Genomic DNA, 16,993 nt, shown 5'->3' on the forward strand with positions numbered 1-16,993 from the left:
ACCTGGACTCTAGAGACATAGGTTCGATTCCCTGTTCTGACATAGACTTCCTGTGGGATCTTGGGCAAGACACTTGGTCTCGGTGCCTCCGTCACTAGGTATAATAGCACTGCCCTGCCTCACAGAAGGATTCTGAAGGTAAACACGTTGTAGACTATGAGGCACTCAGGCATTGCGGTAATGGGTATAACCAAAGAGAAAGAAATGATCCCAGGGCCCGTACACATGCCACTGGAACATGGCCCCCCTCTGGGTGGGAAGAACGCAGCAGCTGTATCATAGCACTGCACACCAGCTCAGTGCAGGAGGTAAAGAATACCAGGGGGATTTAAAGCAGGCGGGACACGGCCGAATTTGACCAGAACACATTGATACTTGAGAAAAGTTCTAACTACCTGTGGCCAATTCACAGATCCCCCAGGAGTTCAGTTTTATACCTAATCTGAAAGACAGCGCCCCCTAGCACCACGCCAGGTCACGACTGACTGAGTGTAGCGCGGGTGTACTGAATCGCCAATCCCACTTCCAGCAAGGTGTTGGGTTTTCTTTGGAGGAGTCCCCTGAAGTAATGACCAGGCCCTGACACTGCTAAGCCTGGGGGAACCTGACAAGATCACAGCCGAGGGTGGCAGAGCTGCAACGTTCAGAGGCTCAAGAGGACAGAGAGATGGCAGCGCACCTAGTTTGTTTAAGCGGCGTGCCCGGTGCTGCCTGCAGCCTAGTCCCAGCAGTTAATGGGGGTGATTTGGCACTTGCTGGCATGAAAGTCCAGCCGGGGGATGCAGCCTGCGAAGGGGAAAGCCGGCAGCATTTCAGAATGAGCTGGGAGAGTCTTCTTTTAAGGATGCCTTTACTTGCCAGCTGGGACCCACTTGGAGAGTGGGGAGACCTGCAGGAGAGACGAAATTCAATGGATGCCCAAGGGGAAAACGCGAGAGACCTCCCCTATCTAAGCCTCTCGCAGGCCAGCGGGAGACAGTCTGAACCTGCTCTGCTTGCTGAGAAGAGGGACAAATTCCAGGCTGTACATGAGACGAGCTCTGCTCTCCTACTGCTTAGCCCAGCCACCTAGTGATGTAACAGCGTTTAAAAGAGCACTGGATAAATTCATGGTGATTAGGTCCATTAATGGCTATTAGCCAGGACGGGTAAGGAATGGTGTCCCTAGCCTCTGTCAGAGGGTGGAGATGGATGGCAGGAGAGAGATCACTTGATCATTGCCTGTTAGGTTCACTCCCTCTGGGGCACCTGGCATTGGTCACTGTCGGTAGACAGGATACTGGGCTAGATGGACCTTTGGTCTGACCCGGTACGGCCGTTCTTATGTTCTTATGTGAATAGGGAAATATGGATTTCTTAAGTGTTAACCTGAAGACGAATGGATCAGCCCTTACTGACAGCTGCTGCTTAGTTTGGCGAAGCAATAGGTGCGCTATTAACAATTCTGGGCCTTGGTCTGAAGGAGGCCTCCGTGCCAGAGGAGCTATGCTGGCTTCAAGAGACTGCAGGAACATACCTGCTCTCCAGGGAACATGGGGTCAGTGCTGGGCCCCAACACGCCCCTTGCACAGATGCTCAGAGGAAAGGTTTGTATGAGGAGCTGGGAGAAGGACCCCCATGAGGCATCCTCAGTTACAGGACTGGTCTGAACCCCAAGCTGGGGAGTTTTCTGCTCAGCCACTTATCTGACCCTCTGGCTCCAGTCACTAACACTCAAGGGCCAGGCCTTGCTGACAGCGGACGTCACCCAGCTGCAGTGTCATTCCATCTTTCCTCACTATGCACAGCGAGTGCTGTTTTTCTTCCGATGGGATGGCCTGGATCAACAAAGGCGGGAAACGGAGAGAAAACTGGCTAGCCGCAGGATCCGGAGATTTTACTGAACGTCCGATAAGAACTTCTTCTATGGAGTAAGAAAATCTGGGAACACAAAGAACCAGCTAAGAGCTGAAGACGTGCGTGTGATGGAAGGACTGGCTAGCTCAGGAATCAGAGGTGGGTTACAGAGGGGAGGAGGGGGAGGGGATGCAGAGTCTTTGGGACATATTGGAGAAGCATTTGGAATGGTGGCATTTGGTGCCAAAAGACCCAGAGCTGAAGTGCTGCCTTCCCTGGAACTGCCTTGATTGTCTTGGTGCCAAGGAACTACCCCAGGGCACCACCTTCTCTCCCTGCGTGGCAGGGCAGGGCATAAGGGCTCTGTAGGCTGGGTAAGGAGCCTGGAGGCCTGAAGGCACCTGATGGGGAAGAAGGGAACTTCCTAGGGAATCTCAGCCTCATGCTCAGAACAAAGACATTGGCTGCAGCCACCAAGGTTCTAACAGGTTTCACAGCAGAAGGGCCTCGCACCGACAGCGTCATTCTAGGAACCTGACCTGCTGAATTAGTGACGGGTCTGATAACAACTGTGCTGCGACAGAGGTCCACCACACAGGACGCAGACTCCCCTCTCGCTGAGGACATCAGTTTGCAGCTTCCATGGGGCCCACAACAAACCTGAAACCAACCTCAGTCTTCGTGCGAACTGGCCAGAGCATGAGAGTCAGCTTAGAACCCTGAATCAAGGGTTCAGGAGCAGACGACAGCCTGTCTGGACCCTGCACGGAGCCCCTAGGGCTGCGGCCTTTGTGCACGGGGACTCCTGCAGCAGGAAGGCTCAGAGCCTTGCCTCATGGTCCCATGGGCTCGGGGTGTGATGTAGATCAATCTCTGATAATTTTCATATGACTTTACATTGTGCCTCTTCATATAACCTTGTGGTGGGTCTACCCACGTGTAACCTCTGTTTTCATGGGACTTTGTATCAAAACCTCATTTAGAAACTTTGCATTGCCCTTGGTATAATATTATAGCCCCTAAGGATAGAATAAAATAGAAGAAAAATTCTTTTTGCTAGCAGTAGAACAAGAGCTCTCCCCGCCACCACTCTTAATCAATTGCCCTGTTGAATGAATGAGGTGTGGATGAGCAAGGCATGGAAGGCAGCACCTCCAGACAGCCTCAACTGTTGGAAAGGGGCTGGGAGCCAAACCCAAGAATAATATGTGTCAAGTGGGCTCATTAAAGACAAGCAGACATACTGAGGGCCTCGGGGGTTAGAAGCAAGCACCTTCTTTTGGAAACACCCTCTTTGCAGCATTGGGACAACACTCAAAAGAAAGCAGCACAAAGGACCAATGGACACAGACACAGAGTTTGAAGCTGGTACAGATTTGCATAAGAGGAAAGCTGCTATAAAAGTGAGGTGTCTTGCAGAGGACCCCGGGTCTCGTCTTGTCAACATGGGAGCATCGATCCGGATCGGCAGAAGCCCGGCTCCACCCCCTCCCCCATCTAACTCACCTGGCCAGTGAAGTTAAGGGGAGCAACTAATTGGTAACAACAAGACGGAATGGGTTTGTGTGTGTGTGTGTGAGTGTAAGTGTAATATATTATATGCATATAATACAGTGTTAATGAATACATGTATTACTAATAAATGTGGCGTTCTGCCTTATTCCCCCTGAAAAGATCCTGTGCAGTACTTTAAGGACAACAGTGACCCTGCCAAGAGATCTCTGACAAAGGCAGACTCAGACACAGTGCCAGATTCCTGTCCCTGCAAGATACGGCAGGAAGGACGGGAGACAACTGAGGCTGCACCTCCCTTTCCCAAGCTCAGCCAGCAAAGCACTGCTCAGGCGGCCTCTGAGGAGTGCCGTTTCCAGTAGCTTGTGGCTCAGGCTCCCAGACCCCAAGAACGGGGATACATAGAGGTCTTTGTAGCAGCAATGGAGGTGTCCGTACCTCACTGCATGAGCCCTCGCCATCACACAAGCTTTGCCACCCAAGTGGGTCTTTACTCTGCCAGTGGCAGCACGAGAAACCTGACACTCCTCACCTGTTTGTGTTGTAAACTCGGATGGAGTCGTCCAAAAGGGCCACCGCAAACTTGCTGGTGTGAGGGTGCCAGGCAAAAGCTCGGATGGAGCAGCCAGCCCTGGAAAAACAATGAGCAAGAGAGAAGGGATCACACGGCGTTACACAGCCACAAGGGTCTGAAAGGCTGAGATGCAAAACAGGATTGCCCGATAGTAAAGACAGTAAGGGATGGATTAGAAAAGGTGAAGTATCAGGTTCAAACCCCAGCAAGGTCTCCTCAAACTTTCATCCTTACCAAGAGGAGTAACCTTTGAGAATTCAGTTGGTCTAAGGGGCACTGTGGTCCCTAGCAAAAATAAATAAATAAATAAATAAAAAAGTCTCACTACTCCCTCACTGTTATGCAGTGCAATGGGCAACCCCCTCAGTTCCGCCCCAGAAGTAGCTGGATTTCAGTAGTTCTATACATATGCATTATGGAGGAAGGATGGGTGCTAGCCTAGGACTCGGAAAACCTGGGTTCACTTTCTTGCTCTGCTACACGTGACCTTGGGCAAGTCACTTAGTCTCCCTGTTCCTCAGTTCCCCATCGATAATAACACTGCCCTTCCTCATAGGGCTGCTGGAAGGATAAATACATTGCAGACTGTGAGTTTCTCAGATACTACTGTCGTGGGGCCAGATAAGTACCACCGAAAGCATACTCAGAGCTTGAGAGATGTCAGGACGAAGAGCACCGTGTCAAATATAGCAATATCCTGGAGAATGCCTTTCCGAATCTGAGTGCTGGAACATCAAGGCCTGTCTCCAGCAGTGCCCAATGTGTACAACTGGACTGTGCACAAAATTGAACAAGCCTGAAGAGGGACTCCCACTGGCTGCAAGTCTGATCTACTAGCTTCATGGAGGAGAGGAAAGACCCTATTCGGACACAGACTGGCTAACCTAGTGAGGAGGGCTTTAAACTAGGTTCGACGGGGACAGGTGAGCAAAGCCCACAGGTAAGTGGGGAACATGGAGACCGGGGAGATGGGTCGGAAACGAGAGGGAGTGTGGGCTATATTGGCAGAGAGAAAGGAGAGTCAGGACAAAACCGGGAGGAAAGATCAAACCAGTATCTTAGATGCGTATATACAAATGCGAGAAGTATGGGGAATAAGCAGGAAGAACTGGAAGTGCTAATAAATAAATACAACTATGACATTGTTGGCATCACTGAAACTTGGTGGGATAATACACATGATTGGAATGTTGGTGTGGATGGGTACAGCTTGCTCAGGAAGGATAGACAGGGGAAAAAGGGAGGAGGTGTTGCCTTATATATTAAAAATGTACACACTTGGACTGAGGTAGAGATGGACATAGGAGACGGAAGTGTTGAGAGTCTCTGGGTTAGGCTTAAAGGGGCAAAAAACAAGGGAGATGTCCTGCTAGGAGTCTACTACAGGCCACCTAACCAGGTGGAAGAAGTGGATGAGGCTTTTTTCAAGCAACTAACAAAATCATCCAAAGCCCAAGATTTGGTGGTGATGGGGGACTTCAACTATCCGGATATATGTTGGGAGAATAACACAGCGGGGCACAGACTATCCAACAAATTCTTGGACTGCATTGGGGACAACTTTTTATTTCAGAAGGTTGAAAAAGCTACTAGGGGGGAAGCTGTTCTAGACTTGATTTTAACAAATAGGGAGGAACTCGTTGAGAATGTGAAAGTAGAAGGCAGCCTGGGTGAAAGTGATCATGAAATCATAGAGTTTGCAATTCTAAGGAAGGGTAGAAGGGAGAACAGCAAAATAGAGACAATGGATTTCAGGAAGGCAGATTTTGGGAAGCTCAGAGAGCTGATGGGTAAAGTCCCATGGGAATCAAGACTGAGGGGAAAAACAACTGAGGAGAGTTGGCAGTTTTTCAAAGGGACACTATTAAGGGCCCAAAAGCAAGCTATTCCGCTGGTTAGGAAAGATAGAAAATGTGGCAAAAGACCACCTTGGCTTAACCACGAGATCTTGCACGATCTAAAAAATAAAAAGGAGTCATATAAAAAATGGAAACTAGGACAGATTACAAAGGATGAATATAGGCAAACAACACAGGAATGCAGGGGCAAGATTAGAAAGGCAAAGGCACAAAATGAGCTCAAACTAGCTACGGGAATAAAAGGAAACAAGAAGACTTTTTATCAATACATTAGAAGCAAGAGGAAGACCAAAGACAGGGTAGGTCCACTGCTTAGTGAAGAGGGAGAAACAGTAACAGGAAACTTGGAAATGGCAGAGATGCTTAATGACTTCTTTGTTTCGGTCTTCACCGAGAAGTCTGAAGGAATGCCTAACATAGTGAATGCTAATGGGAAGGGGGTAGGTTTAGCGGATAAAATAAAAAAAGAACAAGTTAAAAATCACTTAGAAAAGTTAGATGCCTGCAAGTCACCCGGGCCTGATGAAATGCATCCTAGAATACTCAAGGAGCTAATAGAGGAGGTATCTGAGCCTCTAGCTATTATCTTTGGAAAGTCATGGGAGACGGGAGAGATTCCAGAAGACTGGAAAAGGGCAAATATAGTGCCCATCTATAAAAAGGGAAATAAAAACAACCCAGGTAACTACAGACCAGTTAGTTTAACTTCTGTGCCAGGGAAGATAATGGAGCAAGTAATTAAGGAAATCATCTGCAAACACTTGGAAGGTGGTAAGGTGATAGGGAACAGCCAGCATGGATTTGTGAAGAACAAATCATGTCAAACTAATCTGATAGCTTTCTTTGATAGGATAACGAGCCTTGTGGATAAGGGTGAAGCAGTGGATGTGGTATACCTAGACTTTAGTAAGGCATTTGATACGGTCTCGCATGATATTCTTATCGATAAACTAGGCAAATACAAATTAGATGGGGCTACTATAAGGTGGGTGCATAACTGGCTGGATAACCGTACTCAGAGAGTTGTTATTAATGGTTCCCAATCCTGCTGGAAAGGCGTAACGAGTGGGGTTCCGCAGGGGTCTGTTTTGGGACCGGCTCTGTTCAATATCTTCATCAACGACTTAGATATTGGCATAGAAAGTACGCTTATTAAGTTTGCGGATGATACCAAACTGGGAGGGATTGCAACTACTTTGGAGGACAGGGTCATAATTCAAAATGATCTGGACAAATTGGAGAAATGGTCTGTGTTAAACAGGATGAAGTTTAATAAAGACAAATGCAAAGTGCTCCACTTAGGAAGGAAAAATCAATTTCACACATACAGAATGGGAAAAGACTGTCTAGGAAGGAGTACGGCAGAAAGGGATCTAGGGGTTATAGTGGACCACAAGCTAAATATGAGTCAACAGTGTGATGCTGTTGCAAAAAAAGCAAACATGATTCTGGGATGCATTAACAGGTGTGTTGTGAGCAAGACACGAGAAGTCATTCTTCCGCTCTACTCTGCTCTGGTTAGGCCTCAGCTGGAGTATTGTGTCCAGTTCTGGGCACCGCATTTTAAAAAAGATGTCGAGAAATTGGAAAGGGTCCAAAGAAGAGCAACAAGAATGATTAAAGGTCTTGAGAACATGACCTATGAAGGAAGGCTGAAAGAACTGGGTTTGTTTAGTTTGGAAAAGAGAAGACTGAGAGGGGACATGATAGCAGTTTTCAGGTATCTAAAAGGGTGTCATGAGGAGGAGGGAGAGAACTTGTTCACCTTAGCCTCTAAGGATAGAACCAGGAACAATGGGTTTAAACTGCAGCAAGGGAGGTCTAGGTTGGACATTAGGAAAAAGTTCCTAACTGTCAGGGTGGTTAAACACTGGAACAAATTGCCTAGGGAGGTTGTGGAATCTCCGTCTCTGGAGATATTTAAGAGTAGGTTAGATAAATGTCTATCAGGGATGGTCTAGACAGTATTTGGTCCTGCCATGCGGGCAGGGGACTGGACTCGATGACCTCTCGAGGTCCCTTCCAGTCCTATAATCTATGAATCTATGAATCTATGAATCTTCATGGACACAAGACGGCTGTTGATTCCCCTTAGTCCCGCAAAGGGTGACACAGCCACAGGAGGGCGGGCTGGAGCCGAGTCCCACTTTCTCGTATCAGTGGTAGCAGAGAAAACCCAAGACAATACCAAGAGCCCAGGTGGAGTGTGCAGCACAGACAATTAGAAAGTTCACTATCCGACTTGTAAAGGGAGTAAGGTGGATCCAGAAGCCCTTGGGAGTAAACGCAGGACTATAGGGTCAGTCTAATTTAGGCACTTTTCAGAGTCTGTGGTCCTGCCTGGCCCTCTGCTATCAGAATATCAGGGTTGGAAGACATCCCTGGCCCTCTGCTATCATAGAATATCAGGGTTGAAAGACATCCCAGGAGGTCATCTAGTCCAACTCCCTGCTTAAAGCAGGGCCAACCCCAACTAAATCATCCCAGCCAGGGCTTTGTCAAACCAAGCCTTAAAAACCTCTAAGGATGGAGATTCCACCACCTCCCTAGGGAACCCATTCCAGTGCTTCACCATCCTTCTAGACCTCCCGCACCGCAACTTGAGACCATTGCTCCTTGTTCTGTCATCTGCCACCACTGAGAACAGCCGAGCTCCATCCTCTCTGGAACCCCCCTTCAGGTAACTGAAGGCTGCTACCAAATCCCCCCTCACTCTTCTCTTCTGCAGACTAAATAAGCCCAGTTCCCTCAACCTCTCTTCATAAATCATGTGCCCCAGCCCGCTAATCAATTTCACTGCACTCCGCTGGACTCTCTCCAATTATCAAATCCCTCCCATTCCCAGAAAACATTAGTTTAAGGGAGAGAGGCTGGAACTGTGCCCCCGACTGTGTGACCTTGGGCACGTCACTCCACCTCTGGGCCTCACACATACCACCGGGATAACACCACGCAGGTGGCAGGAGGTTAGATTTAACATTTCCTGGGGTGCACAGCAACCAAGACGCCAGTTAGGTGCAGAAGTAGGATCAAACTGAAACCGCAAGAGGCAGTAATTCCATGCAGGCATTGTGGTTCAGTGGCCAGCCCATTGGGCTGGGACTCAGGAGACCTGGGTTCTAGTCCCACCAGAGCTGAGTAACCTTGGGCAAGTAATTTCCTCCTTGATTTTTCCATCTGTAAATTGGGCTAATGATCCTGACCTCGTGCATGAAGCACTTGGAGCTCTATGGATTAAAAGCACAGCTACGAGTTAGGTGATCATCTAAGGCCCTCATTGCTGTAGTACCCAAGCAGTGCCATTAACCCCATTTTACAGATGGAGAACTGAGGCAGACAAAGTGACCTGCCCAAGGCAAAGCAGGGAGTCAGACTTGGGAGACCCAACACCCTCATCACTGCACTATTCCTCCTCTCTGTAACACTGCAGGCACTCAGTCCCCAACGTGTTGGGCACCCTTATAAAAGCCCAGCTAGGTATGCACACGTTGCAGAACCTCAGCGTGCAGAACTTACCAGTCCACCGCTTGGGAGAACTCCGCAATCATGTCTTCACTGCATAGCTTAAGGACAGATGGAAAAAGAAGTAACATGTCAGTGGCAGATCTGGCAAACCACATAGAGAAGGCAGCAGCTGCCTGTGGAGTGGGTATCAGAGCCACAAGAAGTTGATGGGAGTTACAGTTATCAGTTACGAGGTTTTCACATTTCACCCACCTCATACACACCCTCGACCATTCCTCTGGAATATTCTGCCATATTTAACCCTTGCTTTTCAGTACCCTGTTGCTCTCCTTCTCCAGACCGAAAGAACATTCAGAGAGTGTGTCTACACTGCAATTGGGAGGTACAACTGCAGCGCACAGACAAACAACAGCAGGACATGGGGCTCGCACCTGCTGCTGCAGCATCACTGCTATTGTTACTCAAGCTAGTTTTGAACTAGCTAACCACACTATATTTGCTGCAGTCACACCTCCTGAGTGCAGTGTAGGGAGACCAGGAGTGCCCAGCCAAGCCAGAATTAGAGGAATACATCATAGCTCGGATTTGCAGAGGGGCATCCACTGATTTCCAACAAGGTTGAGTGCCTAACTCCCTTAGGTCCTTTTGGAAATCCCAGTCACTATAAACAAAGGAGATTTTTAACCATCTTGAGTTTTAAATGGTAACTTACTATTATTTTATTACAGTAGTCAGCTGAATTTGGGGTTCCATTACGCAGCTACACAGTCCCTACCCTAAATAACTTGCAATCTAAATAGACAAAGGAGTGGGGGAAACAGAGGCATGGGGTGGGTCTTGGCCAAGCAGGTCAGTGAAAGCCAGGATCAGAACCCTGCTCGCCAAGTTCCAGTCCAGTACTCTGTTCACTGCATCACTCTGCTTCTCAACTTGCAGATCCTGCTAGTTTAATTACTCTGAGGTTGCCCCACGTCTGTAGTCAGTGCTGAATTTGGACACGTGAACTGGGACGTGACACCCTTTGTAATCACACGCACTGTAGGCCAAAATGCCAGTTACCAGACTGATTCTGCCTGAGGTATTTGCCACCCTCTGTGTGGCAGGATGTCTGCATTGATTGGTCTTTGATCAGTTATGATCATTCGCCCCTTGCAATGAATTCAGAGACTGGGGACGTCTGAGTTTTCTGTGTGTTGAGGGGATTCGCGAGGCAGCTGTGGCCGAGTGGACTGGGCTGAGAATCAGGCAACCTGGGTTCTTATTCCCGCTGACTCACTAAGCTTCAAAGGCACAAGTTACTTGCCCTCCCTCTGCTTCAGTTTCCCCCATCTGTAATGATACCAACCCACCTAAGTAAAGCCCTTTCAGGTGAAAAGCACTGCAAGTTCAAAGCATCATTTTTAATTTGGGCCAGGAGACCAGCTTCCTTGATGCCTGTATTGTACCTCTCATGCTGCTGGAAGGCAATGGGATGGACCTAGCCCACAAATGGGCATGAGGCCACCTAGTTTAATTGTAATACAACAGGGCGAACATCATTTATATTCCTGCCCAGCTGGTCCAATGTTACACCCTGTTAGAGATTGAGCTTCAGGGTCAGGGAAACGTACAGACCCTCCACCCCCATGCAGTGCACAAAACATCACAAGATGTGCCACATCTGCCAGCATTTCCATTACACTCAGGACTTGTCTACACTTAAAACGCTGCAGCAACGCAGCTGCTGCAGTCAATACACTACCTACACCAATGGGAGGGGTTCTCCTGTCTGCATAGGTACACCACCTTCCCAAGAGGAGGTAACTAGGTTGACAGGATCTACACCAGGGGTTAGGTCAGTTTAACTGCATCGCTCAGGGGGGTGGATTTTTCACACCGCTGAGCAACATAGTTATACCAAGGTAATTTCCTAGTGCAGTCCAGGCCCCAGTAATAGTTAGGGACAGATTCATTCTTCACAGCACTCACTGACAAATGGGGAAACAGGGAGCCGTGGAGAGAGGAGACCCAGTGGCACAGAGCCAAAGCCCAGCGTGATCCTGTTTTCATCCACTGGAGATCTAGGAAGAAAGAGAGGGATATAAGAATGGGAAGGAAAAGCGAAGAGGGTCGTCAATCCTTCTGGAATCGTGATTTTCCAAGCCAGGACTGAAAAAGGATGCACAGACTAGAGTTAACCCAGAAACTTAAGGACTGTCACAAGTATTGTCTGCATCTCATGGACCATTATCGGATTTAATAAATAATCTCATCTATTTCTGTGGCTCTGGCCTTGCCCAAAGAATCCCAAAGTGCCATGGAAACGCAGACACCTCGGGGTGAAAGGCAGCATCCAGCAGTGAGGGGGTACAGGCCAAACTTGGCAACGGACAGCGCGGGAAACCCCAGTGAAGTGCTATGAGTCCGCTGAAATCAGAAGGGAATTGTGGAGAGTGAGGTGCACGGAGAGGGATTTATTGATTTAACAAAAGTGAAAGACGGCAAATTTAAAACTGACACGCGGAATCAGAAAGGAGATGCTAACTGTGTGTGTGGGGAAAAGCATGTGGAACTCTCTGCCACAATACATCACTGAAGCAGAGAGCTGGCAAGATTCAAAGACGGATTAGAGATTTCTACAAATAACCACCAGAGTTACAACAGTAAGGACTGAAAACAGCACCACCAAAGCCCAGGTGTTTTGACAGGGATCTAAACCCTCCTGCTTCAGGGATTAAGCCAACTTCTACCTAGTAGGAGTCAGGAAGAAACATTCCCTGGGGGGGCAAGGTATCCCCTAGAGGATTTCTTGCACCTCTGTCTGAAGCATCTGGTCCTGGGCACTGTTGGGAACAAGATACAGAACCAGGACCACCACTGGACTAACCAGCAAGGCAACCTCTAGGTCATTTACTCAGCTATTCCAGGGGATGGCAGGGGAGCAATTCCTACATAGAGCTTATTTGGGATCCTTCAGGGTGGGAGACACCTCGGTGTTGTGTGGCTGTGGATGTTCATTTGAAAGCAGTTTACAGGCTCAGCATGTAACTCTGAAAATGGGATTTTAAGCACAACCGTAACCAGACATCATTAGCCTACTGTCCCTGGGAGCAGCACTGAGCTAGCACGATCCAACAGCTCCCCCCCCAGAGACAGCATCAGACAGGACGTGTCTGTACAAGTCTCCCGCTGCTCTCTCATTACGGGTCGGGTTGTTATTTCAGGTTCCGTGCAGTGGATGATACCGGTTGGGTTTTATTTCCCCTCTGTGAAATGAACAGATGGGTTTTGCTTTAAGCTTTTGTTGCTGTGGCAGCAGCAGCTCCCTCTATGTCCTACAGTGACTCTAGGCACTGACAGAGAGGAAAGGACGGAGTGGCAGCTTTAAATCTCGTATCAAGCTTCAGCTGTTTCAGAAGAAGTCAACCCTGTCCCCACTTCCTTTTCCCCACAAACTCCAGCTGATCCGCTCAGTGCTAGAACCCCTTCCTCACTAACTCACGTAACAGAGAGAGGAGCCACAGGGAGGTGGGGAGAGCAGGGACATAGAAAGGGGGCCAGAGTATGAGAGGGGGGCAGCAGCAGAGTCCCAGGAGACAGGGACTCAAGGGAATGGAGGGATCAAGGCATGAAAAGGTTTAGGAGACAGCTACCTAACTCCTTCCCAACACATAGCCAGGGCTGCTCCCCTATGCCACAGTCAGACTCACCTGCCTCCTCTGCATTCGCTATCTCGTTAAGCACCCCACACATTCCCACATCGCGCCTGTGGACAGAAAACGATACGAGTCTCCTACATATCACAAGGCTACAGGTTTAAGCTAGACAGCAGGGGTGGGGAGTAGCACTTCCCCCAGCAATGCAGGTTGCTAGCATGGGACTTGGGAGATTCAGGTTCAATTCCCTGCTACACCACATACTTCCCACGTGGCTATGGGCAAATCACTTAGTCTCTGCGTGCCTCAGTTCCCCATCTGTGCAATGGGGATAACAGCACTGTCCGGCCTCAGTAGGGGGGAAGAGAGAAAAAAACGAGATAAATCCCTTAAAAACTGTGAGACACTCAGATACTACTGTGACATACCTTATATAAACAGCCCATCCCTACTGAGATACCCTCTCTGTAGCCACATGTGTAGGTAAGCAAGACGTTCTGGCATGAACAAACTGGACACAGTATCCAGGAGCCAGACTCTAAACAGGGCCTCAAGTTGTTTCGCAATCTCCCTGCAACCCAACCTTGTTCGCTCTGCTTCACCTTACTGCAACTCCTCCCTCAGCAAAAGTCACCAACTCTGACTTCCTCCTTTTGACTGCTGGTTCTCTCCCACCAACCTGGTCCAATATCCAATACCCCCAACCCCTTTGCCTCCCAGCTGTTGGAAATTGTCAGTTTATACCAGGCAAACCTGCTACCTGACTTGCTTATGACCTGCTTTCCAGCTGCATGGATCTGCCTGTTAACCTCAGGACAAAAAAAAAAAAATGACCAACCTCATTTCCCAGTTTCCAAGTGACATGCACCCACCCTTGGAAATTGCAGAAAAGTCTAGGGTTCAGAACCCCTTCCCATCTCAAGCAGCACTGTACCTGCCCTTAGGACAGCACAGGCTTTTCGTCCACTGATTGCAAACGAGAGATGAAAGAATTTCAGCATGGGCTTTGCTATAAAAGGCCAGCATAGGGAACTGAAATTAGACACAATTTTAATTCTGAATGGCAGCCAGCACAATCAGAGTTATCTGAGGAACAGTCACCTCTCAGTCTCCAACACACCGACCCCGGATTATTAATTATTATCATTTGTGTTACGGTCGTGCCTAGGGGGACCCAGTCAAAGATCAGGGACTCCTTGTGCAAACACTTAAAGAGATGGTTCCTGCCCCCAAAAGCTTGCAATCTTAGTAAGTGACAGCTGCCTCCTTGCTTTCTGTTGCACACAATCGCTCACCATGCATTGAGACATCTCTTCCAGAGGGTCTCCTGGTGGTGGATGAAGGCAGGTTTTGTGCTATGCTCCAGCCGGCTGTGAGCTTTCAGGGTTTCCTTGGGGATGGTTAGGACAGGCAGATCAGCCAACTGCAAGTACAAAAACCAACAATCAATCAAACAAACAGACTCTAGTGAAATGGCTTGATCGGAGGACCAATGGTTGAGGTGTTTGGGAACAGGACACAGAACCAATCACTTCCAAGACACCATTTCCAAAGAGCATCTGAAAGCTGCTACCACTCTCCAATCATTGGACAACTTGCATGTAACAAGCAGGCAGATGTCAGTGCAGTTCAAGGATCTGTAAGCTCCAGGGAATATGCCTTCTCACAAGTCTGCAAGGCATTTGGCACATTGTGGCCATTATACAAAAGAATAAATATTTATAATCACAAAAACCACCAGCCAAGTGACCCCTCTTGTGGGCAACCTCAGCAAAGACGCCAAGGGCTGATAGAAATAAGAGGCTGGTTCAATGACCAGATCAGGGTTGAGGCACATTGGCAGGGGCGGCATATAGGGAACGCTTGCCATGTTGTGCCCAACTGTATTTGCTCTGTGCATAAACAAAGGAGTCAGTCTCCAGGACTGGCAGAGTGGCACCTGCCAGCCATTTTAAATGCACCTGTATCTGAGGAAAGAGGTTGAATCCTACTTGTATTGGAACCCCAGTCATTAACCAAGACCCCAGTGCGTTCAGCGCTATACAAACACAGATCAAAAAGATGGCGCTTATCCTCTAAGTAATGAACAACCTAAGCTAAAGGGTATATTCTCAACTTGATGTAAGCAATATGCTAGGAGAACATATTAACAATATGAGTGCTAGTTGATCACAACTCATTCATCAGAAACCAGCTTCCATTGCCAGCTAAGCAGACACCATAATTATAGCTACAGGTGGGGAAATAAGAGACTAGGATTCCTGAAAAGGAGAAGGTCACATAGGAAAGGAAACAGAAAAAAACTGGGCCAGGAAGCACGCGGCTTCTACAAATTGTCAAAATGTTGATTAATTTAAAAAGGTTTTGACGTTTTGGTGGGTTTTTTCTTTTTTTTTCCAATTTGTGAATTGGGTGCTGGATGGAAACTGCCAGAAGCCAAAGTCTCCCTCATCTTCAAGTACGAAGAAAGCAGGTTGAGGATCCGCACTTAGGGCCAAGGACCCCACTCTGCTAGATAACTTGTGAACAGAGAACAAAGAGACAGTCCCTGTCCCAAAAAGCTTAAAATCTAAGTATAAGGAAAGAGAAAAAGGTGGACACTAAAAGATGGACGTGGGAGTACAAGGAAATAGTGACATAATACGGTTCTGAGGGTTTAAGATTGGCAGTTCCCTCTTCCATGCATTAAAATCCTTCAGGGACAACGACGCCTCCTGCTCGGGGGTTAAAGTAAGGGGGACCTGGGAGAAAGCACAGATGCCCCTCTGCTACAACCAGTGGGGCAGGCCCCGTCCCTCCACGGCTTGAATAAGCAGCACTTCCCCAGGCTGCTCCCCGTCTTCTTGACTGGTGTGGTGAGTGATCCCTGCTGTTCCCATCTACTTAAACCCCAGCTCGTGCATGGAGCTCCAAAGCTCTGCAGGGTTATAGTCCTGCTCCACCCGAAAACAGCCACAAGCTGTCCTGGTCCATGGGCCTGGAGCAGCAGATGGGTTCAGTCCACTGATCTCCTTCTGGTTCACCTGCCCCTGGGGAGAGCAGCCCCATCCCAGCGGGGCAGAGTCTCCAAGAAGCAACTGGTGGAACATGTGCTGGAGGCGGCCCCAGCTGGCCCCTCGGGAGGGCAGCACTCGCCTGGTCTTGGAAAGCGAGCGGCAGCTTCTCGTAGATGTGGCCGGAGACCAGCGCGTTGTTAAACTCGTACAGGGTGACATCTCCGGGGGCAGGCGGGGGCGGGAACAGCGCCAGGGAGCACATCCCGCGGCAGGGCCTGGGGAGAAGGCAGGGCCGGGCCGGGTCAGAGAGGGGAGTGCAGCCCCCGTCGGGGGGCCATTCAAGTCCATCACCTCCGCCCTGCCCCAGGGTCCCCTTCCCACCGCAGGCCCGGGGGAGCCCAGCGCCCAGGGCCCCACACTCATCGCCTCGTCTCTCCCCACCCCGCACGGGGCCCGGAGACAAGGTCAGGGAAGCACGTGCCCCAAGGGGGCCCCTTCGCCCCCCGTCCCACCGCAGGACCCCCCGCCCCAGCAGAGAGGGACACGTGCCCCCGGAGCCCCATTCCTGCCCCACGGCTCCGCCTCCACCCAGACCCTGGGGGGGCCGCCGGCCCCTCCGCCGTTACCAGGCACCAGCCCCTGCTTTTCCCGGGCCCGGTTCAGAACCCGACGGAAGCCCGCTCAGGACAAGCCGCTCGGCCCGCGCTCGCCCCCTCCCGGCTCCTCCCGGCAGCTCGCTGGTGCCGGGTGGGAGGGGGAGAAGCACGCGGGAGAGCAGCGGCCCGCCAATTAAAGGGGCCGCGATCGCATTTCGGCCTGAGCCTCCAGCTCCCCACTGCTGCCCCGGGCCCTCCCCTCCAGCTCGGTGTCTGGCCCCCAGCCCGCCCCTCCCCGCCCCTAAGCAGCTCTGTGGCCTTCCTGCCTCTTCCTCCATCCCCTCCATTTCCCCCCTCCTCCTCCCTCCATTTCCCCCCTCCCTCCTTCCCTCTCCCCCTCCACCCCATGCTCCATCTCTCTCTAACTCCCCTCCTCCTCTGGCCCCCCAAACAGGCGGCGTGCGGGGCAGGAGTATGGGGGAGTGGATAGCTGGGGGGCTCTGAGAGGGGTTCCCAGGAC

The 16,993-nt window shown here is 49.9% G+C and overlaps 1 protein-coding gene across 4 annotated transcripts in view; it reads right to left on the reverse strand.

The window, feature by feature from the left end:
- Positions 1 to 16,628, reverse strand: part of AAAS (aladin WD repeat nucleoporin) — a 29,825-nt gene extending 13,197 nt beyond the window's left edge. The window contains exons 1-8 of one of the 4 annotated variants that reach the window (XM_034792499.1): positions 16,504 to 16,628; positions 16,017 to 16,152; positions 14,177 to 14,304; positions 13,635 to 13,682; positions 12,936 to 12,991; positions 11,215 to 11,306; positions 9,298 to 9,344; positions 3,881 to 3,979 (exon numbers count right to left, since the gene is read on the reverse strand). In XM_034792499.1, the coding sequence (XP_034648390.1) occupies positions 3,881 to 3,979; positions 9,298 to 9,344; positions 11,215 to 11,306; positions 12,936 to 12,991; positions 13,635 to 13,682; positions 14,177 to 14,304; positions 16,017 to 16,139 (593 nt within the window). In that variant the 5' untranslated portion in view covers positions 16,140 to 16,152; positions 16,504 to 16,628. Of the gene's footprint in view, positions 1 to 3,880; positions 3,980 to 9,297; positions 9,345 to 11,214; positions 11,307 to 12,935; positions 12,992 to 13,634; positions 13,691 to 14,176; positions 14,305 to 16,016; positions 16,153 to 16,503 lie in introns of those variants that run through there. The other 3 variants (XM_034792500.1, XM_034792501.1, XM_034792502.1) reach the window with 3 other exon arrangements.
- Between the last annotated feature and the right edge of the window lie 365 nt (positions 16,629 to 16,993).

The sequence above is a fragment of the Trachemys scripta genome, chromosome 16 (assembly GCF_013100865.1).
Source record: "Trachemys scripta elegans isolate TJP31775 chromosome 16, CAS_Tse_1.0, whole genome shotgun sequence".
NCBI classification, from domain to species: Eukaryota; Metazoa; Chordata; order Testudines; family Emydidae; genus Trachemys; species Trachemys scripta.